General features: G+C 55.9%; 1 protein-coding gene across 1 annotated transcript; it reads left to right on the top strand.

The window, feature by feature from the left end:
* The first annotated feature begins 274 nt into the window (after positions 1 to 274).
* SLC41A1 (solute carrier family 41 member 1) lies at positions 275 to 21,898 on the top strand. Its single transcript, XM_044267756.1, has 11 exons — positions 275 to 640; positions 2,330 to 3,371; positions 10,743 to 10,850; positions 11,957 to 12,028; positions 12,649 to 12,793; positions 12,934 to 13,080; positions 13,708 to 13,855; positions 14,686 to 14,765; positions 15,657 to 15,791; positions 16,114 to 16,262; positions 19,339 to 21,898. Exons 2-11 carry the CDS (start codon positions 2,997 to 2,999, stop codon positions 19,522 to 19,524), a joined length of 1,545 nt encoding a protein of 514 aa, XP_044123691.1. The 5' UTR covers positions 275 to 640; positions 2,330 to 2,996; the 3' UTR covers positions 19,525 to 21,898.
* The last annotated feature ends 994 nt before the right edge of the window (positions 21,899 to 22,892 follow it).

Here is a 22,892-nt window from a genome sequence, read left to right as displayed (position 1 = left end):
CGCCGGCCAGCGGGAACCTCTGGTCGCCGGCCGTCGGGCGAGGGGACCCGCGAGCTCGCGACACCGGCCGCGGGCCCGCAGCTCCCGTCACTCCTCGCACTGCGTTTCCCCGGCGCCCCGCCTCCCGGGCACAAAGCGAAGGAAAGGGGCCGGGCTGAGGCCGAGCCCTCCCCCTCCCCGGCCTCCGATTGGCTGCTGCCGTTGTCCATCCCGAACCTATTTTTGATGGGGGGGGGTGCCACCCAGTCTGCCCCAGATCACGTTTGCCACTAGCAGCCAACCAGTCGGGCCCAAGTCCGCGGGCAAGAAGCGATTGGGGGCGAGTGAGTTCAGCCCCGCGGTCCCCCCGTCCGGGTCCCCCCCGCCCGGGCCCGAGGCGGTATATCCTGCCCTCCCCGGCCACCTACCCCTCGTGGAAGCGGAGCGGCGGCCTCGCTGTAACGCAGAGGCGAAATGTAGCGAGCCGGGTGTTGCGGCTGGACGCTCGCCTTGGCCGGGGGTGCGGGGGGTGGGCACGCCGGGGGCCGAGGAGGACTGCCGAGGAGGAGTGATGAGAAGCGGGGGAGCCCTGCACCCCCCGAGACCGCGGGTCCCTGCTGCCACTCGCCAGGCGCCCCCCTTCTTCCCAAGCGAGAGGCAGGTCAGTCCTGTGGGGTCTGGGGCGGTGGGTGGCGGAGGGCGGGAGCCCTGGCGCGCAGCGCATTTGCTGAGTCTGAATGCGAGAGAGGCGGGGGAGGCCACCCAGTTACTTCTCCCCCTCCCTGGGTTTGCAGATACTGAAACGGGTCTTTTTTGTTCCCTCCTCAGGGCATCCTGGTTCACTTTTGCTGCTTTCATCTGAGGGCCTTAGGCCCGTCCGGACTGTCTTTAGTGGAAGGAGTGGGGTGAGGGACAGGCTTCTCTTCCTGCGAGCCCCCTTTCAGTTTAGGTGGCCTGGCAGGAAGACGGGAGGAGGAGGGAGGGTCAAGTTCTAGCAGACGCCGCTGGCATAGGGGCATCCCTCCCGCCTTGAGGGCAGTTTCTGGATCTCCCGTGAGGGTCTTTGAGAGAACCCCCGGACTGTGTTTTAGGAGTTTGGAAAAGGGAATCTGGATGTGTGACTTGAGCCCATAGAAAGAGAAAACAATTCCCATGGGTCAGTTACTGGAGTTTGAATCACCCTTTCCCAAACTGTAGTTGACTAATTGTGTGTGTCTGGAATACTTAAGTACTTGTTCATCCTGCCTAGGGAAATTCTCTTTAAATTTATTTTTCTCCTCATAAGAACTATGTTGGTGAAATGGGATAGAGTGGGATCAGGGCTTGGGGATTCCTTAAACAAGAAAAGTGGGGCCATTCCATCTAGATGGTGGCCTTTGGGAGCAAGTGCATTTTGGCTTATACTGCTTTGTATTTTGCTTTGCTTTGTTTTACTTTTTTTTTTTTTTTTGGTTGCTGCTTTTGTTTTTTGTTTTTGTTTTTTAGAATTCCACTATATCCAACTCTCAGTCACCCAGGGGAACAGGGTGAACCTAGGGAACTGAAACGTGTGCATAATAACCAATAGTTTTGCCCTCTCCCCCTTCAAACTGAGATAACTCTCTTGTCCTATCTGACAGACCCACAGGGCCAAGAGCAGGGGGGAGAGAAGTAGAGACAGAAGCCTGGATCCCAGTCAGCGTCTGACTTTTTGTTACATTGCTGACTCTCAAGGGCAGGAGTGGGTAGGCCTCTGGCTCTTGGCCTTGGTCTGGCAGCCTTGCCCCATTGCCCAGGGAGTCCTCCTAGTTTTGTTTTGTTTTCCCCGTCTCGGGGGCTAGGACGTTTGGGGGTCTGGAGACTCTCATTTAATGATCAGATTCTGCCTGTTTCTCTTGCGCAGCTGTCTTGTGACTGTAAACAATCACTTTCTACAGTGGGGTGTCTGTGCTGTGTGGCAGGGAGCTTGTGACTGAATTTATGACTGACCCCACTGGGAGACGACACTTAAATAATCCTGAGTTTTTAATGAACATTCCCCGAGGACATCCCTGTCCACCCCTGGTTTCCGAGAAGACAATGTCAAGGTCTCTTGCGCCACATTGTCCCAATCCCCAGGCCGACCTCATCTCGCTGCTGTTGACCAGTGAGGTGATCCCTGTGCGGCAGTGGGCTGCTGGGCAGGAGGAGGGCAGGGATAGCTCCTGCTGGGCCTGCAGAGTTCACAGGGCAGGAATGGGTAGTTTTAGTGAAAAGAACAAGGTAACCAGCAAACCCTTTATGCCTGCCTTGTGGGAAAGTCGTTTGGGTGTGAACTGTCTTCGGCTAGGTCATGACATTCTCTTTTTTGTCTTCTTCCTTCCCACACCAGGTGTTTCACGCAGATTCCGGTGACTTGAAGGACCAGGGATTTGGGGCAGTACAAGGTCTTCCCAGGAAGGAAGGAAATCTCTGGAGCAAAGGGGAAGGACAGCAGACAGTGCGCCCGGACCAGCAGAGCCCGAAGAGCTGCGGGAAGCCGAAGGAGCCCAGCCAGAGGCGTGAGCGGGAGCCACAGCCCTAGGCCAAGGCTGCCTTCTGGGGGATTCGAACTCGGGCTATTTTTCATGAAAGAAGGGCCACCTCCGAGGGTGCCCCCGACTTGGCTGGGCTCTTCTACTCTGGATGCCCTCGGCTCTGAGGAGCCTGCTGCTCAGAACCAAAGAAGATAAGAGGCCAGATTCATTTCCCCGCAGCAGCGCGCTGGCCGGCCGGAGTCAGGCCTCTGCACCCCTGGTGGCTGGCTATGGAGTCTGGTGGGGGGTCTCCTGCTTCCCTCCAGCTCGAGGCTGCAGTGCTTGATGGGGCTGCCTGTCGCTGGATCCATTTTTGCAGCGCCTGGTAGGAGCAGAGAGCCGTGGGAAGAGGCCCCGCGGCGCCCAAGCCTGGGTTCGTCCCAAGACTAAGTGCTTTCCTGACTTAGGGAGAGAGAAAGAAAAAAGAAAAAAAGAGAGGGAGAGAGAAAGGAAAGGTCCCCCTTCCCTTCCTCCCTTCCCGTCATGTCCTCTAAGCCAGAGCCGAAGGACACCCACCAGCTCAACGGGACTGGCCCTGCTCCCTCACCCTGCTCTTCAGATGGCCCGGGGCGAGAGCCATTGGCCGGGACCTCCGAGTTCCTGGGGCCTGATGGGGCCGGGGTGGAGGTGGTGGTGATTGAGTCCCGGGCCAACGCCAAGGGGGTCCGGGAGGAGGACGCCCTGCTGGAGAACGGGAGCCAGAGCAATGAAAGTGATGATGTCAGCACGGACCGTGGCCCTGCACCGCCCTCCCCACTCAAGGAGACCTCCTTTTCCATTGGGCTGCAAGTGCTGTTCCCCTTCCTTCTGGCAGGCTTTGGGACTGTGGCTGCTGGCATGGTGCTGGACATCGTGCAGGTAGGACCTGGCTAGGGCAGCTCTTGACCATGAGCCTGGGGCTACCGTTTCCTCCTGGGAAACCGACTCCTGTAGCTTTCTCTCCACCTCCCTGTGAGAAGCAGCTGCTGCTTCCTAGAACCGTTTCCCTTTGGATCATGTCCTCGATTTCTTCTTGGTCTAGTTACTTTCTACAGAAGCCTCGAGGAAGCCCAGTAGCCCTGAGGAGGTGGTCAGCACAGCATTGCTTAATAGAAGCAGAATTTGTTCCGGAGCTCAGGCTTGGAGGAGGAGAGATGGAATGAGGTTGTTGCCTGCTGCCCCTCCCAGGCATTCCTCCTGAGCCAGCTCCATAGGGGAGACACTTACATGGGACTCCTCTTTATGCTTTCTTTTCCCGTCACTTGGGGTTTCAAGGATAGCCACAGTAGAAAGTTCAGTTTCAAGTCTCCCCTCCATCCCCCTGCTGGGCAGGAATTTATTCAGCTGCCAAGAGGGTCTCAGATTAAGTGGGAAGGTTCTTAAAGGCATTCTGTGTTGCTTATCTGCCTGTAACCTCGGCATGATCTTGGGGAACAGGGGTGGGCACATGCTATCTGATGCATGATTTGGGCAGGAGGTGGGGTGGGGGGTTGACATGGCAAGACCTGGAAGTGCTAATTATGGGGCGTAAATGGGGACAGGATGTAACCGGGCCTGGGCAGAACTCCCTCTTCTCTTTGCTTCTTACCTGTCTTTCATGAACCTGCCCTAGGCAAAGAGGGCTCTTTGTGGGGCTACTGGGTAAAGTTAAGGATGGGAACTGGCAGGACCTGGAAGCTGAGAGCCAGGAATATACTATGTAACGCACGGCAGGTTAGGACTCACCCAGAACCTTCAGGTCCAAGACATCATTCCAGTCTTGTTACCAGGGGAGAGTTTTGAAGTTGAGGATGACAAGTGCGGTGGAGTTTCCCCCAAGGCTCTAGGGTTATCAAAGGTAATCATTAGCAGGTATCAAATTCCTGCTGGATGCTGAGCTCTGTCCTAGGTACTTGGAGAAATGCAAAGACTAGAGGAGATCTGGCCTTGGCCCTGGGGACCTTCCAATTTGTCCCTAACCATGAAATCTCCCAGGAGGACGTGGAACTCAGTATCCCCTCTCAGTGCCAAGCCAGCCCTACCGGTGCAGTGATGCAGAGAGGCCTGCTGGTGGATGGAGGTCACTATGCTGGTGTCCCAGGGAACGGAGGGTGGTTGGTTATAGGTGGTTCTGTCAATGGTGTCCACCTGGACCTCTTTGACTTGAGCCCTTAGGAGAAGCCTGTTGCTAATGAGGATGGTGTTTAATGTCATGCCAGAATGTGCTGCGGTCCCTCTCCCCTAACTTACTATCTTCCAGGTAGTAATCTTCTCAAGGAGATTGGGAAGCCAGGCTGGAGCTGGGAAGGCAGGCCTTGGATCCCTTCCCCTAGTGGCTGCTTTGCCTCCTAGGGCAGTGAGGGGGGCTGGTGGCAGGAAGAGAAATAAGATGGGAGTAGCAGTTTCTCCGCCTCTTCCATCCCTTTCCTGTGACCTTGATTCTCATTCTTAAGAGTTTTGAGTTCTGGTTTGGTACTTACTTTCCCTGAGGCATAGCACCAGGTTCCAGTAGTTTTATTTCCTGGGTACTAATAACAGTAATGGGCAACATTTGTTAGGCCCTTCAGGAGGTAGGCCCGTGAGGAGGAAACGTAATCATCTCCCATTTTGTAGCTAGGGAACCTTTGGCTTAGAGGGATTGGATAACTTGTCCCTGGTCATCTTGACTCAGAGCCCGTGCCGTTAACCTCTATGGCCTACACCATGTCCATGGTTCACCAGTTGGTTAAAGACTTAGGGAGGAGTCTGCTCTCTGTGTCTTCCCTTGAAGAACAGGGTGGATCAAAATCTGGAACAATTGGAGTTATATTCTAAAGTGAACAAGAGCAAAGGTCCTTAGCAGTCTCCCACCCCCACCCCATTCCCACATACTTGGAGAATTCCAGAGCTGGAAGAAGCTTCTGACATCTTGCCCCACCACCAGCCTCCGCACCCATGAGCCAGAGACATTGGTAGGGACCTTTGGAGCCTGCCCAACATGCCCACAGAGGGCCAGCAATTGCCCTCGGTGTGGCCCTTAGGCCCACCCCTAGAGCTAGGGTCCATTGGATGTGGATGACAATGGCTGGTTTGTCCTTGCCCCCCTCCCCCAGCCTTCCTGCCACAGCTGGGTTGAAGCAGATGGCTACAGTGATATCAGGGGAGGAGGAGGGTGCAGAAAGACTAGGACATGGGACCACAGGGACATTCTTATTCCACATCCAGGGAGGCAAAGGTCAGGGGCGGGGGAGGGGTGGTTGACAAGCCCAGATTCAGGAAGAGAAGGATGATTTCTAGGGATTCACACTCGTATCCCCCTTTCATAAGCTAAGCTGGCCTTCAGTGAGACAGAATCTGGGAGTGCCTAAGAGACTGGGGCCATCTGGAGGAGATGGCTAGAGAGTGTCCCCAGCATCTCAGAGCAAATGAGCAAGTCTGAGTTGGTGCCAGTGTCTCCTTGGTCAGGGCCCCCCATCTTTCCCTACTACTGCAGAAGACTCAGTCTCTTTCTGGAAGGTCATTTCTGTTGCCTCTTATCTGCCCTTCCACCCAGTCAACGTGTACAGCCAGCCTCTACAGTGAGATAAGGGGCTGGTGTACCAGCCAGAAGTAGAAAAAGGCTAAGTGGACTGCCACCTGCTCCACGGTCCCACCATGGCTGCCAGCTCCCATGATATTTAGGAAGGAAAGCAGGATCAGGCCCCACGTTGGGACTGGAGCTGGTTGAACATAGTTGGCTCTGGATCTGCCACCTGTGCTCTGGGCCACCCCCCCCCAAGTCTGGTCCTAGGCCATTGGGGGGCGTCTCACTCCCCTTTGCTGTCAGCCTTTTGACGAATAGGGGAGACAGGAGGTGGTGGGGAAGGTTGGGAAAGGTTGCTTCCTCGGAATTCCCAGCTGTGTTAAGACAGGTGGGACCCCTAGGTCCTTATTTTAACTCACTACTCACTTGCTGAGGATCTCAAGGAAAGGAGACAAACCCCTCGCCCAAACACCTCCTCCTCCAGCTTCCCTTCCCTGCTGTGTGTATAGAGGAGTCCACCAAGATGAAAGTGGAGTGGAGGGGAAAGAAGCGGTCCCCCCTGGTTGGCCTGCTCCCGGGGCCACCTGCGCTCCTGGACGGAACCCGTCCTCCTGGACCACCTCCTTTCTCACACTGGGTACAGCCCTGAATACCCAGGCACTGCCCCGAGGCCCTCCTCCTTGGATGCCTGGGATGCCTGCAGAGGGGGAAAGCCTTAGACAGGGGATCTGACTCAGTCCTCACCCCGCAAGGTCAACCCCAGCCCAGCTTCTGGGGTCCCCCACAGCCTGGTGCTCAGAACTTACCTCTAGGGATTTTCATCTTCTTAATGTCTCGACTCCAGCTCTTCCTGGCTATGACTTTCCTCCCTGCTTCTGCTGTCCTGTTGTGGGGTGTGGGGGTTAGGCAGGAGAGCTCGGAGCCGAACACTCCCCTAACAGGCAGGAGTCAGTATATGGGGCTGGAGGAGGTGAGGGACAGAAGAGGCAAGAGGGAAGGACAGAGAAGGGGTACCAGCTGGGCTGCTGCGGTCTAAAACTTACAGTGATCGCTTTGAATCAGGATTATTTGGGGGTATAGGGGGAGCAGTCTCATTTCTCACCCCTGGATAGCAGAGCCTCCTACCTCAGGCCCCTCTAGGATGGAGAAAGGCAGAGAAGAGGAGCCACGTTTCTGCAAAGCACTGCTCTCTGTGGATGCCCTCCCCCTGCCAAGTGGGGCAGTGTTTCCTGGAACGTGCCCTTTCCTATCCCCAGCAGAGCAGGAAGGCGTGGGCGCGGGCTTGGCTGACAGGTTCGGCTTCAGGGGCAGGCGGGCACTCCCAGCCAGGATGAACAAGATGGGCCTGAATTAGGCCAAAGGAAGAAAGAGAGACACTCACTGTCTCCCCTGCCACGTTCTACCCGCTCAACCTCAGGGCTGCCCTGCCCCCCAGGCTGGTTCCACATCCCCAGCCTCTGGGGGCCCGTGTGTGTGTGTGTGTGTGTGTGTGTGTGTGTGTGTGTGTGTGTCAGAAGCTCCCACTGCCCCCCGCCTGAGCTGCCTCTTCGAGAAGGTTCTGTGGGTGGAGAATGTGTGTAGGCATTGGCCAGCCCCGGTCTGGAGGTCAGGTGGTGTGAGATCCTGGGCTGAATTCCGTGTGGGCTGGGAAGACTTCTGCACAGAGCCTGGTATTGTGGCGCCTTGTTCCCCTGGGCTGCCTCCCAGCTCATCACTGCTGAAACCCTATACCTTCTGGGTCCTGCTCACGTGTGTGCTGGGAGGCAGAGGGCTCTGGGAGTGCTGACGGGGGCAGCCAGAGGGGCCTAGCTGTACTTCCTACATTTTGTCTTTAAATAATCGCACAGACAGTGTTCCTTACAAACAATTGAGACAATATTCCATGCATACGCTTAGCGTATGTCTGTCCAGGCTCCTTGACGCTGCCCGCCCATGTTCGTTACAGACGCCTCAACACAAAGCTAGTAGCTTGGAAGCTGGGAGGGGCAGGTGGTCTGCAGGGAGGAGGGGTATGAGGCTGTGCTCTGAGAGAAGCTTTGAAAACCCCCTGTCAGCCATCCTCATGAGAGGAGGGAAGCCGAGGAGAATTCTTCCCCTCTCTGGAGCTGTTTGTCCAGTTTCGGTCCAGTTCAGGTGAGAAAGAATGGGACAAAGCCCAGTGTGGCCAGGCCTGCAGGGAACTGAAACCCCAATGGTAGGCACCAGCCATGTCTAAGAGTAACAGTGCCCTAGTTCCTCCAGGGGAGTGAGAAGGGATTCGCATCCCTTCCAGCATTTGCAAGGGCCTGGTTCTTCCTGTGGGTACCTCAAAGCTCAGCACCTGTTGCTGGGGGAGAGGGAGCAGGGCAAAGGGGTTCTTTCCCATCCTTAGTCTTGGAGAGTGGGTCCCCTGAAGCGAGTCCTAGGCCCTCCGCCTGTGAGGGACCAGACCAGGAGCTCAGGTCAGCATATGTTGTAGCCCTAAGGACATGTGCCCTTCCCCCAGAGTCCTGGTGTGGACATCCCCCCACCACACAGGCACACCCCCCAACAAAACGCACTCTGACAAGAGAAGAGAAATCCTTACCTTATAGGCGCTCCTGGTGTCCAGCCTCCCCAGATCTCTGGCCCTAGCCCTAGCCCCCTCTGCTATTCCTTGCTCATATTTTGTTATTACTACTATTTTTTTTTAAACGCCTAACAAAGTTTGTCACCTCACCCATTTTTAAATATACCGTTCAGTAGTGTTAAGTATATGCACATCGTTGTGAAACATCTCCAGAACTTTTCATCTCGCAAAACGGAAACTCTGAACACTAAATCCTCTGCCAGCCCCTGGCAACCAACCATTCTACTTTTCAATTCTGTGTATTTGACTACTTTGGACACCTGACATGAGTAGAATCACACAGTATTTGTCTTCTTGTGACTGGCTTATTTCACTTTAGTATAATGTCCTTCAGGTTGACGTTGACTCGTGCTGTAGCGCAGGTCGGAATGTCCTTCCTTTTGGAGGATGGATACAATCCCACTGGATGTGTGTACCACCCCTCATGTGTCCAGATCCACCCGTGCATGCCTCGGTTGCTCATACGTCTCAGCCATTATGGATAATGTTGCTAGGAACGTGGGTGAGCAAACATGAATTCAGGACTCTGCTTTCCCTTCTTTGGGATATGTATCTAGCAGCGAGATTGCTGGGTCCATGGTAGTTCTATTTTTAATTTTGGGGGGACACCCCCTCCTGTTTCCCATAGACAGTGTAGTATTCTGCATCCCCACCAACAGTGTACAAGGGTTCTGGTTTCTCCACGCCCATGCTGACACTTGTTATCTCCTGGGGTGTCTTTGTAGTAACATCCTCATGGGTATAAGGTGATTAATCTCATTGTGGGTTTGATTTGCAGTGTCTCAACTGTGGAGTGACAATGCTGAAACGGCCTTTAGGGACCCTCCAGCATGGCCCCCAGACTGTACATTTTATAGTCGGGAGCTTGAGGCCCCTATAGTGTGCCTGAGGTCCCCACGCTGGGCCTTGTGGGCACATGCTGGAACATATCATGAGGCCCATCACTGTGGTCTCTGTAGGAGACCCAAGGCTCTAAGTCTGGTGTCCTCACACCTACAGTACTCTGCCTCCTGACCCCCTCATCAACCTTCATAAACCTGCCTGGCTGCCTGCCCCCTCCTCCCAACCTGAAGGTGTTCCATTCCTGAAACAAATAAAGAACAAAGAAAGGAACCCTTGTGGCTGTCAGCCCCAGCAGGGAGGCACAATCCCAGGCTTTTTTGCAAGTCTTCAGTTTCACTTGGAATTAAAGTAGCTTTTAAATAGCCAATCCTGGCTCCTTGGTTTTTCCCCCTTAGCAGGAACAAGCACAAGTGTCCTCTGAAACTCACTTTCCTTATGCACAGAATGGGGATCAAAATAGCCCCCACGGCAGTAGACTGTTGATCTGCCGAAATGAGCAAATGCATGGAGAGCGCTTCGCCTAGTGCGCAGTGGGCACTGAACAGCTCTCAGCTGACGGAGCTGGTAGGAGAGCGAGGCCTGATGAGCCTGGGACTAGAACCCAGGTCTCCTGACTCCTAATCCAGTGCTCTTCCTGCAGGCGTACACTCGCCTCTCCTAACTGAGAGCTTGGGGAAGCTATGTGGTGTGAGGGACTGCAGAGGACTCATAAGAAGCCTCTTGCAGGCAGCACGCAGAGGTCTGGGGGCCCCGGTGTTAATTCAGAGCCTATTGGGGAGGAGAGTTGCTGTGGCTGAGGCCCAAGGCCCTTGGACACAGAAACCAAACAAACTCGAATCTCCTCGGCCCCAGCCCAGCCCCATGGTGCCCAGCTCTCACAGCTGAGACAACACCACCCAAGGCTGAGACCAGGGAGAAACTAGGCTGAAGGCAAAGAGGTTGGGGATTGCTATTTGAAGGGGGATCACAAAGGAGTTCTGGGGTATAAGGTAGCCTGGGGTGATGGCCTTGTGGGTTCCCACCTCCTGTCCGTCCGCTCCAGAAAGCAGGCAGAGGGAGAAGAGCCAGGCTGGGGTCTTCCGCCTGGAAGAGCACCTCCGTGTCTCCCCGTTTCTGGGTGGCAAGAAGCGGGGGGGCTGTGTTGTTGGAGCACCGTGGTCTTGGTTTGGGTCCAGGGTTCTTGGCGAAAAGGCGGCCGGCATGCTCACGCCCTGCTGATTCCACTTCCTCCTCAATCCCCTGGTCCCAGATTATCTGTTCAACCTGGTGCCAGCTCTTTGGGGCACTGAAATTCCTGGGTTCTGTTTTCACCTTGTAGCACTGGGAAGTCTTCCAGAAGGTGACCGAGGTCTTCATCCTGGTGCCTGCGCTGCTGGGGCTTAAGGGGAACCTGGAAATGACCCTGGCGTCGAGGCTGTCCACTGCAGTGAGTGTCCTGGAGGGGAAACACACGGAAGACGCAGGGCGGCGTGGAGCCAGACTGAGAGCTCACTGCAGGCCTTTCCCAAGAGTCCAGGCCCGGAGTGTGGGGCTGGGGTGGGAAGGTGTGGGGAGATCCCGGCCCGCGTGTCCCGCTCCTGCGCAGGGGCTCCCTGCCCGGAGTGGTTCCCAGGCTTGGTTTCTGGATGTCCCGGCCATCCCTGGACTCTTGCCTCGCCCCCTGCTCCGCAACCCGCCTCGTGACTGTTTGTGCAGCTTTGACCCGCGAGCATCACGCTGGTCCCTCCACCTGCACAGATGGGGGCCTCCTCTGATCTCCAGCCCTGCCCCGCAGCTGGGCAGGAGCGGAGCCAGGCCTTCCCAGCCCCCCATTCGTCCCGTTCCCTTTCCCTCACGGCAGCTTGCTCCTCACTAAGGGAATAGAGAGGGGGCAGCTTATCAGTCCCCCTGCCCACAGCCCCATAGATGGGCCATGATAGTCCCGAGACTGGACCAGATACAGGGCTCTGGGGTGGAAGGTGGGAAGCAGAAAAGTTCAGTGGGGTGGAGAGAGGGGGGTGGGGGGGCAGGGCTGGCCCATGTGGCTACAAGTCTAGAGGAGGCAGCAGAGGGAGCAGCAGCTGGTCCAGCCAGCCCACCCCACCCCCACCCACGGCCTGACTTCCCGAGTACTCCTGGGCCACCTCGTTCTTCCCAAACCCTCTTGCAGATTCAGCCCCGCACCAGCACCTGCCCCGACCTGCGCTGGAACGGAAGGCTGGCTGCAGGGCCAGGGATCGGGTCGCTCTGACCCACTCGGGCGCAGGCTTCCTGGGAGGAGCAGTGCGCAGGATGGAGCCATCCTGAAAAGAGGGAGACCAGGAGGGGCCGCCTTGGGAGCCTCCTTTCTGCCCCCACCCAGCTGCAGGAGCTCAGGCTTGTTAGCTCCTTCCTTCTGGCCTCCTTGATGCGGCTTCATGTTCCCTGGGGGTTATGTCCCGGTCCCTGAGTCCTAGACCCTGTGCACTGCCTCCTGATCCAGGCAGGGTCCTAACGAAGGAGCCGCAGGCCTTTTCCAGCCTGGAGCTCCAGCCCTTGCCCTCTCTCTCCCAGGCCAACATTGGGCACATGGACACACCCAAGGAGCTCTGGCGCATGATCACTGGGAACATGGCCCTCATCCAGGTAAGAAAGCAGAGACTAGAGAGGGTGGGCTGAGCTCCCCCCTTGGTCAGGAATCTGAAAGACTGAGCTCAGCCCCAGCCAGCTTGTGAGTGAGGCGCCAGCATCCTGCCGAGCTGGCCGCTCCCGAAGCGGCTCTAGGAGGGAACCAAGTTTCTCAGGCCAGCAGCCAAGACGGGGAGGGGCCCAGCAGGTCCCATGTCAGGGCCCAGCTCGCAGGGGTCCACTGGGCTCGAGTTCCCACAGACCAGACTCAGGAGTGCCGGACTGTCCTCGACCACTGTTGTCAAATCTGTGTGTGAGGCGACACGGGTTCCAGACTGGGTGTCTCCCCGTTTGAGTCCCGGCCTTGTCTCCTGACTGCAGGCTTAGGCTCTGCTGATTCTCACCCCAATCCCCAGAGGGATGACCGGCTCCTGCGGGGTGCACTGCCCAGGACGAGTGTCTGGGGAGAAACTAAATAAATAAAGACATCATTCCGGCCTGGGAGGACTGCACAGTCCAGCCCAGCCTGCCTCCTGGGGCTGCTAAGAGTCAGGCAGAAGGCTGGCCCGGCACTCGGGCGACCTGCGCTCGGAAACCTGCGGCAGCTGGGCTCCTCTGAGTTACCACTCTTGCCTCAGGTGCAGGCCACGGTCGTGGGCTTCCTGGCATCCATCGCAGCCGTTGTCTTTGGCTGGATCCCTGATGGCCACTTCAGTATCCCGCACGCCTTCCTGCTCTGTGCCAGCAGCGTGGCCACGGCCTTCATCGCCTCCCTGGTCCTGGGTAAGGAAGGACGGGAGGGGCAGGGGAGGAGGGAGGGGCCTCAGAGGTGTCGCGGGGCCTGGCACCTCCAGTCTCTCCTTTTGCTCATTGATACCCCTTTATCTCTTCTCCCCTGCCCGGCCCCACCTCTTCCTCCCCAGGTATGATCATGATCGGAGTCATCATTGGCTCTCGAAAGATTGGCATCAACCCAGACAACGTGGCCACGCCCATTGCCGCCAGCCTGGGTGACCTCATCACCTTGGCACTGCTCTCAGGCATCAGCTGGGGACTCTACCTAGAGCGAGGTGAGGCTGAGGCCACTGGGGGTGTGACCAGGGCGGATCCCCGGGTGGGCTGTGGGGAGATGGTGGTGGGTTTGCACATGTGTAAGGCTTTCCTCTATGTTCTTAACCATCTGGTTGGAGCGAAGTTTTGTACCCGAGCTTGGAGACTAAGGTTTAGTACTCTCAAAGTCACACAAGGCAGCAGGGCCACAAGGGAAAGGATCTGAGAACTCTATGCCTGCCTGGTCCTGCAGACTCCTGCTTACCTTGGAGGAGTAAAAGGGAAGGGCTGAAGGAGAGAAGCTGAAGCATGGAATCTGCCCGCAGCATGGAGAAGGGGCCGGGAGACTGTGCTTTCTGGGTCTCTAAGCAGGCGACATTAGAAGCTGGTCTCTGCCCCTGATTAGCCCCAGGTCTGGGGAGCTCTCAGCTTGGTTTCTCATCCACACAATGGACAAGGCTCCCCGCCCCGCCCCCAGGCTTGCAGGGAGGATCAATGAGGTCCTGTGTTGTGTTGTGTTGCGTGTTGTGTTGCGTGTTGTGTTGTGTTGCGTTTTTGGTTCCTGCCCGGATTGTTGTCAGGCTGAGCTGGGGCAGGCCTGAGCGAGCAGCTGCAGCGCTTACCTCCCTCTTCTCTGCCTCTCTCAGATGACTGGCAATACATCTACCCCCTGGTGTGTGCCTTCTTCGTGGCCCTGCTGCCTGTGTGGGTGGTGCTGGCCCGACGGAGCCCAGCCACAAGGGAGGTGTTGTACTCGGGCTGGGAGCCTGTCATCATCGCCATGGCCATCAGCAGGTAGGCTTGGGCCCTTGGGACATGCCCTCACCCCCTCTCACACCCACTCACAGATGCCCTGGTGAGCCCTGGAGAGAGAAAAAGTGGTACAGAGTCTAGAAACACCTTCCAGAGTGTATCAGCTCCATGGTCTTCTGTCACATGTGACAGAAACCATCTGACGTGGGTTTCCTTGAAAAGTAGAATACACTGGCTTAAGGCACGAGAAGGGCACAGCTGGTCTCAGGGCTATTGATGACACCATCTGGGCTGTGGTGGTCTCTCTTGGTTCTGCTTTTGCCTGTGATGGCCTGTGGCTTGAGGTTCCAGCTAACTCCGGTGGGAAGAAGTCTGTCCGCAGTTCCACAGAGTCCCGCCAGAGAATTTCACTGGCTCTCGTCCAGTCACATGGCTGTCCCTGTCTCACGGTGGCCTCAGGGATGTGCTGCCTGATTGGTTGGGGCTGGGGCCTAGCCATCCTTAGAACAATGTCACCTGAACCATAGGGGCTGAGTTTGAGAGAGGTGGTTCCTGAGAATGAGTCCAGTGCTGTTCCCACAAGGGGGACTAATGGGCAGAACACCAGCGGTCTTTGTGGGCGGCTGGTCGTGGGCTCCTCTCGCCAACGCGGGGGGCAGGTACAGGTGGCAGGGGCCTGACCCCACACCACCAGTTTGCTCTGGGGGGGGCACTGTGCCCAGTCTGAATATTATAAGCAGCGACTGGTTCTGGCAAAGGAGACAAGGGACCCCTGGGAGCCCCTTGCTCGCCAAGGCCAGATGGGCCTGTCCTTCCCGGAACTGACATACAATGTCTCAGTGATCTCTGTGTCACTTTGTCTTCGTCTGTAGTGTGGGAGGCCTCATCTTGGACAAGACTGTCTCTGACCCCAACTTTGCAGGGATGGCCGTCTTCACGCCTGTGATTAATGGTGAGGTCTTGGCGTCAGCTGCCGGGGAAAAGGAGAGGGGCAGGAGAAGAGAACGCGGGGGCCTTCGTATCATTCAGGACTCCCGCAGCAAGAGCATCCGGCTCAGATAGCTCAGACTTGAGCGAAGGGGCGGCTCACAGAGCGGGGAGCGGGGGCAGGACCCAGAGATGAACTACAGCCAGAAGCCCTCATCCTCAAGGGTCAAGGAGAGAAAAAAATGTTACAGGAGCCTAGAGAGAACACTCTTCTGCCCCCGACGGGGATAAGCCACTGCCAAAAAGAGAGGGATAAAGGAAAAAAAATACCTGAGCTCGCCCTCCTTCCACCTCCCGGAGCGTGTCCTGGTGGCTCCTGTTGAACAAACCGGATGAGAAGCCGCCTGCTAGGGAGCCTGGGGGACGCTGTCTGTAGTCAGCCTCTCAGAGCTCTGGGCAAGGCTGGCAAGAGCAGGGAAGAGGTCCGGGCTGGGAGGGCAAACAACAAACACGGTTCCCAGGACAGGCCCCAGAGTCCAGAGCTCAAACCTGACACTTGAACTTGGTTCCCGGAACCAGCCCAGGAGCGTGGGATGCCTGGGTCAGCTCGGGCAGGGGCGGGGCTGGGCAAGGCAAGGCCTTGTCCGCTCAGCTGGGTGGGACAGCAGGTGTGCAGGCTATGCTGGTGAAGTCAAGCTGCCTGAGTAGGCAGATCTGTTGGTGCCCCTTCCTGCACTCTTAGTCACCCTGGGGGCCCGTGGGACAGCCGTGTCACCATAGAGAGGAGGATAGAAGCAACTAGAAGACTCCCTGGTGGAGTGGGGGGCAGTAATCTTTGTCTCCTGGGGACCAGTGATGTGTCACGCCCTCCCTGCTCCTCACTCCACCCCGTCTAAGCACTTTTGTCCCTCTGCAGGTGTTGGGGGGAATCTGGTGGCAGTGCAGGCCAGCCGCATCTCCACCTTCCTGCACATGAATGGGATGCCAGGGGAGAACTCTGAGCAAACCCCTCGCCGCTGCCCCAGTCCTTGTACCACCTTCTTCAGTCCTGGTAATGGCAGAGTCCCAGCCTCCTGGTCCGTTCCAGCCCTGGAGGGAGGGGGCCAACAGTGAGGGAGGGAACCTCCCTTCAGAAACAGCTGGGACCTGGCTAGGTCGCTTCTCCCTCTCTGCCGGGCCACACTGGCTCTCTGGAGAGTAGATCCTAGGCAGGGAGACTGTCCTTTCCGGAGACGCCATTGGGGCAGGGGACCTCAGGGTGGTGAGGTAGAGACTGTCAGCCACCTGCTGTCCTGGGGCATAGTGGGGCATCTCCGGCTTGGGGCCAGGGCTCCTCCTCCTCACTCCTCCCCACTTCTGTCCCCTGGCCCCAGATGTGAATTCTCGCTCGGCCCGAGTCCTCTTTCTCCTCGTGGTTCCAGGACACCTGGTGTTCCTCTACACCATCAGCTGTATGCAGGGCGGGCACACGACGCTCACGTTCATCTTCATCATCTTCTACATGACAGCTGCACTGCTCCAGGTACAGGCGGATAGGAGCGCGGGGAGGGCCTGCAACCCACTCTGCCGCCTCGTACTCTGGGCCTGGCTGGCCAAGAGACGCAGGACAGGGGCTCCGGAGAACTGGGTGTGGGTCTGGCAGGGTCACTCACATGCTGTGTGACTCGGGCCCAGTCGCTTCACTTCTCTGAGCCTCTGGGATACATTTGCCAATTGAGAGGAATGGGCCCAAGGCAGTGGTTTGTGGGCAGGTGGTGGTTGTCAGGTGCCGGGCAGGTGGGCCCGGGGGGGCCGCCCCCACTGGCCTGGCCCCAGAGCGCCTCTTGGCTGCTTTGCATGCTGGGGCTTCCTGAGAAGATGTCATTTGAATGAAGGGTTTCAGAGCTCAAAATGGTGTCAGATCCACCACACTGGGTCCTCTGCGGGATCCTGCCCGGCCTTGGCTGTTCTTTGACACAATCTGCTCTCTCCCTGGTAGTGTTAGCCCATTATTTTTTTCGACTTATTTTGGAAGAATTAGACATTCACAAAAGGCTGCAAATAGGAGGTACACAGAGGCCTAATGTCTCTTCAGCAGGTTTCCCCACTGGAAGCCTCTCACATAGTTCAGCCCCATCGCAGAACCAGCGGTTCGGCCTCGGAACAGTCCATGGGGCTCACTCAGATGACAGCGGCTTTACACACACCCGTGTGCGTGCACGCGCGTGTGTGTAATTCTGTGCGGTCCTGTCCCCTGTGTCGATCCATCTGTCCAACACCCATGAAGACACAGAACTGTTCGCCCCTCACAAGCCCCCTCCTATGCTCCGCTTGGGGCCACATTCACCCTGTTAGACATTGTCAATTTCCATAGACATGACTTTGAGTAATAGTAACAGTCCTGTCATTCAAAACTTTTTAAAGGCTCACAGTGAAAGCTCTTCTTTCCCGTCCTCTTTCTGTCACCTCGCGTCTTCCTCCCAGCCGTCCACGCAGTCTGTCAAGCTCCTGCTATATTTATACAAGCAAACATATAATTTTTCTTGTTTTCCTCCCCCTTTTTTTTACACACCCATCACGCACTCTACACACTGTCCACAGCCTGTGTTTTCGCAGCACAGTTGATCTTAGAGATCATTCCACATGGATACCTAAGGAGGAGAGCACTCTGATTTGTTATGGCTGCATTCTTCTGCCCTATAGATTACATCATTTCATGTAACCAGTTCCCTCTGGGTGAACACTCATCCTCTAGCCCCTCACCGCAAACCTTAAAAGAACTGTGTGTTGGGAGGCTTAGCGAGAACCAGCCATAGGCTCTTGCCTCGCCGCCACACCCCCCTTGCAAGCTGGAGTTAAGTATACTCCGTGGGGAAGGCGGGGTGGGGGGTGTGACAGGGAGATGCCGAGGGTCTGCTGCTGGGGCTTAGCCCTGGGCTCCTACTCTCAACCTCTGCGGTCTCCTCTGGGCCTTTGGAGGGCCAGAGCTGGGTGCTGAGTCCCCTGGAGAGTGCTTCCTGATCGTTTTGCTCCCTCCACTCAGCCATGTGTCTCTGGAATGAGGCTGGAATGAGCGGACAGCTGCTACCATGCCCTTCCTGGAGCATGTCCCAAAGTCCTGGTCACACTCTTTATTTGGGACTCTTCTGCAGCAGCTGGAAAGGACGCAAGGCGATGGGGGACTGGCCCTCACCCAGGGCCCGGGGCAGGCCATGGGAGCACCAGGGAGCTGTGTGCAAGGTGGGGGTGGGGCAGTAGGAAGGGTGTTAGAGCCTCAGAGAGAAGACTGGAGAACAACAAAGCTAGCCTAAATTTAGGTATCAGTTCTGGCTTCAGGATCACCCAAGGTTTCCATTTCCTACATCTGAGCCCCTTAGGGCAGAATTTACATACCACAGTTTTTGCAAAGTACAGTCAAGAGTAAAACCTCCCTTCCAAATGACTGAGTTGGAGATTTACCGTTAGAAAGCATTTCACCCTCACGCAGATGCGGTCATTTAAGGAGCCCAGATGTCAGGACTGGTGTTGAGTGTAGAGAAGATGCAGGCCCACCCACTCTCCCCTGGTATTGCACATCAAGTGCTTTGCCAACTTCAGAGTGTATGGGAGTCTTGCTAAAGTGCAAATTCTGATTTGGGAGATCAAGAGTGGACTTGAGATTCTGCATTTCTTTTCTTTCTTTCTTTCTTTTTTTTTTTTTTTTAAGATTTCATTCATTTATTTGAGAGACACGGAGAGAGAGAGAGAGCATGAGCATGAGCTGCAGAGGAGCAGAGGGAGAGGGAGAAGCAGACTCCCCGCCCAGCAGGGAGCCCAACACAGGGCTTGATCTTGGGACTCCAGGATCATAACCTGAGCTGAAGGCAGAGATGCAACCAGCCAAGCCCCCAGGCGCCCCAAGATTCTGCATTCCTAACCCGCCTCCAGCTGTTGTTGATGTCACTGGTCCTGGGCCCACTAGCAGAGTTCTAGTCGAGATCATGCTTGATCTGTAGACATGGAAGGGAAGCAAGGGCACAGATAAAGCAGCAGATAATCCAAAATGTCTTTTGAATTGATGTGCACTCTCTGCTTTCTTTTCGGCTGACTTACTCGTAATTCTGTTTTGCTGGGCTCACGTTAAACTAGATTTGCATTGTCTGAGCCCACAACAGCAGAATGGAAAGGGCCAGGAGGACACTAGCTTGGCATAATCGACTGTTCCTCAGGCAGCTGTGCCGGCAGCAGCCTCAAACACTGTCCTTATTCCATTCTGCTCCGAGGAGAAATCCCTGCATGAAAAGCCAGCTCCAGGCCCCAGCCCCCTGCCAGGCCCCTGGAGAGGCCCCCCGTGGCAGGCACTGGAGTCCTTCGTTCTGTCCACTTGGGGGCAGGATGCAATGCTGCTTGGGGGCGGTTTCTGGGGAGTAGCAATATCTTTCTGGGACGCGGACTGTCTACCTCAGGCGGTGATTGTGCCACAGAGGAACATAAGGTCTGGTTGGGGTGGAAAGATGCATCGCAGCATAAGGACTGTGGCTTGCCAAGCCCGGGCTTACGAAGAGTGTGCTCTCTTGAGTGGCCTCTGGCTCCCCCTGGAGAGAGGGGATGGCAATAGGCCGGCCCGTCTGTCTCCCCAGGTGCTGATTCTCCTGTACATCGCAGACTGGATGGTGCACTGGATGTGGGGCCGGGGCCTGGACCCAGACAACTTCTCCATCCCGTACTTGACGGCTCTGGGGGACCTGCTTGGCACTGGGCTCCTAGCACTCAGCTTCCATGTCCTCTGGCTCATCGGGGACCGAGACACGGATGTCGGGGACTAGCCTGGTCACTCCACCTTTGCCCCCCTCCCTACCCCATGCACTTTCTGTTCAAATTTTTTTCTTTTGTTCCCCTTCCCCTACCTGACTCCACACTCCCACCTCTTTCTAGGACTTCACTTTGATACCGAATTCTCATTATTTTCAATGGGAATTTTTATACATTGAGCCAAGTTTGTATAGCAAGAATTCCGACAGGACAGATGGACTGAGATGAGCAGTACAAGTAGATTTTTGAGACAATCACCAAGTGCAATTTCATGGTGGGTGCCTCCAGGCAAGGTAGACTGAGGCGGGGGTTTCCATCTGGGGTCGGGGGACATTTGGTTTAGCTTTAGCAAACTCAGTCGTGGCCCTAATGAGAAACCCTTTGTGCGTGGGCTCTGGCTTTTTAGGTTTATTTTTGTTTACTCTCTCTCTTTTTTTTTCCTTTTTTTTTTTCTTTTTGATTGAACAGAGAGATAAGTATCATTCCCCTCCCCCGCCAGCTCCTAAAACACACACACAGTTTTTTCTAGAAATGGACCAACTTCAAAGCACTAGTAAAGAGATAGCTGCTCCTGGCCCCTTGTAACCCTAACCCTATCCTCAGCCCTCTGTCCCAAAAAAGACTGAGGTGGACTAACAATTCAAATTGTACACACACCTCTTACCCGATTGCCTGATAAACACGGCAAACCCCTCCCTTTGATCTTCTTCCCATTGATTGTCACAGTGGGAAGAAATGAACCAGAGCCTGGTCTCTCTGTTGACCCAAGGCCACCAATAGGTTTACCAAGATCTACATCCTTCCAGGGCCCAGAGCATCAATTGTTTATCTCTGTTCAATCTTGATGTCTAATTGTCTCAACGCTAGCTTTCCCAGAGCTTGCCAGGTTGGGTTCTGAGATTAGGGACGGGGAGCAAGGACGCGGGGTATGGTTGGGAGGCGGAGGGCAACCGGGGTTGTTTCAGTGCCACCGATGACATTTCATGGGGTCACCTTAGTCCCCCTCACTTCCTGAGATCACTCCTGCTGTCCTGCTGTGGAGGTTTCCTGTGTCTTGGCTTCTGCCCTCGTCCATCACACCCTCAGTCACCCATTCAGCCAGTGCACAGCCTCCCCAAGAGGAGTCCCGTGCGGGCGTGGTCGGAGGCTTCCGCTGAGCCGCATGGTAGGTCCTGTGCCAGCGGTAAGGGAGCCGGCTCTCAGCTCACCTCATCCCCAGATACAAAGGCCTTGTGCTCCTTCCAATCTGGTGGAGAAAGTTTCCTTGCTAGAAGCGTTTGCATCTGTGTCATCGGGCCAGCTTCTGCCTCTCGATCTCCCCTCTGTGCAGGCCGACCCCCACGAGAGACCCCAGGCCCGTCGCTTCCCTGAACTATACCCTTCCTCACCTTTTCTTCCCTCCACCTGTCCTCATTAGCCGCCCGACAGAGGATTTGGACCCAGTAGGCTGGACGGCACCAGCTGCGGCTGCCCTTCTCTGCCCAGCACAAGCTTCAGGGAACAGGGGAGCCTCGGCATCGCCCCACCCATTGCTCTGACCAGATGAGAAATCTGTCCACACTCGCGTGCGTGCGAATCTGAGCGTTCGGATGCAGGTTTTTCCCTAGGCTCCCCATCCACAGCCTCGCCATTGAACCTCCTCTCTGTAGCGGAAAAGGTCCACCTCCAGGGGCAGGCTAGGCAGTGACCCCGGGTCCTCCCGACCCTGTGCCTTATCCCCAGAACTTGGCCGGTTCCTCCAGAGACTGTCTGTCCTTTCCATCCATTTCCACCCATGCTACCTTCTGGAGTCTTTCAGTTGGAAGGAAAGGACCACAGGACTGGGGCTGGGGCTGGGGCCAGCAGAGTTCATTAACACTAGCCTGGGCTTGTAGCCGCTCTTGCCTCGGGCCCTTTTTTCGCCTCACCGTCCACCTGCGAACACGGTTGCACACACTCTTGTACGGGCACCAAAACCAGCTCCCCTGCCCCTGAGGCCGCTCCCCTGTGTCCTCCTGTCTGTCGCCCTGGCCCCAGTCCGTCACCTCTTCCTCATCTCCCGAGTTCTGCCAGGCCACCCTGGAGACTCTGAAGCCTCCTTCTTTGCCGAAGAAGCAGGAAGGCGGGCGCACCCCCAGCCCCAAGTGCGTGAGCAAAGGGAGGACCGCGGGGTGAGAGGGAAAAGAAAATGAAGTGGACTTCCGTGGAAGATTTGTTTCTTTTCCCAATTGCACAAACTGCATGTACTTTCGGCCTGGCTGCAAGGAGCGACATTGGTTTACTCTTGTATCCTTAAAAAGTTACAGAACTGTGTCTTAAGAGAATTATTTATAGTTACTATAACTGAATTGACAAATGTCAACGTAACTGATAAATTATATTTGGTAAAATAAAAAGGACGTTTATTTAGATGGTGGCTGGTTCTTATGCGTCTTACCCTAGAGCGGTCCCCTCTTATGCGTCTTACCGGGGCGGTCCCCACCCAGTCCTCGCTCGGAAACAGAAAGGGGCCAGAGCGTGACCAGGAAAGAAACAGCTCTTAAATAGAGATGTGTGATTAGAAAAAAACACAGTGCACATCATTTACTGAAAATGAGCGGTGCTCTGGGACACAGACCAGAAGCCAGTGCGGTGTCCTCGCCTTCCCCACACGGAGCCCGCCTCCTCCGGGTACCGTGGTGAGGGACACCAGCGTCTGTGGGGTAAGATTCCCCCACTGCAGAGTCTTACCATCTGGTCGGGTCAAAATTATTAACAGCTCTAATTTGTCGAGTACTGAGAACGTGCCTTCACTGTATCCAACCCTGGAAGCCCTTAGAAATTTACAATGGACTGCAAGAGGTTTGGAGTCAGACCAGCCCGGATTCAGATCCCAGATCTTCCGCTTGTATTCCTGATGTTAGGGAATCCTGGACCCTCTCCGAGCCTGGCCTTCCTTATCTGCACTAATACCTCTTTCCTACAATTGCTAGGAGACTTCAGCGAGGCGATGCATAAAGTACTGGGCTCTGTGCCTAGCACGCACTAAACCCCAAGATACTAACCAGTCACTATTTAAAGGGTGGGAGATGGGTCAATGACAAGGCAGTGTCAGTATGGTGACCACAGGGGTACACGGAGGGTGGCTACGGGAGCGGGCGGATGGAAAAGGTGAAATCCAGTTTCAGGGTCAGGGGAGTCTGGGAGGAAGCCAAGGGGAATCGGAGTTAGCAGACAGTGGGAGCCGTCTTGCGGAGGGAGCGATATGCGAGGCAGGGAAGTGAGCCTCCGCGAGCTTTGGGAAACCACGGGCAGTCGCGTGTGGCTGGAGTTTGGAAGGCAGAGGGTGACAACGTGGCCTCATGAGACGCACACTGACACACGTTTGTGACAAAGCTGTGTTTCTGAGATGGCAGATATGGAA

The sequence above is a fragment of the Neovison vison genome, chromosome 10, assembly GCF_020171115.1.
Source record: "Neovison vison isolate M4711 chromosome 10, ASM_NN_V1, whole genome shotgun sequence".
Classification (NCBI taxonomy): Eukaryota; Metazoa; Chordata; class Mammalia; order Carnivora; family Mustelidae; genus Neogale; species Neogale vison.
Note: the sequence above shows the minus strand (reverse complement) of the source record. Positions and strands in the feature narration are given on the sequence as shown.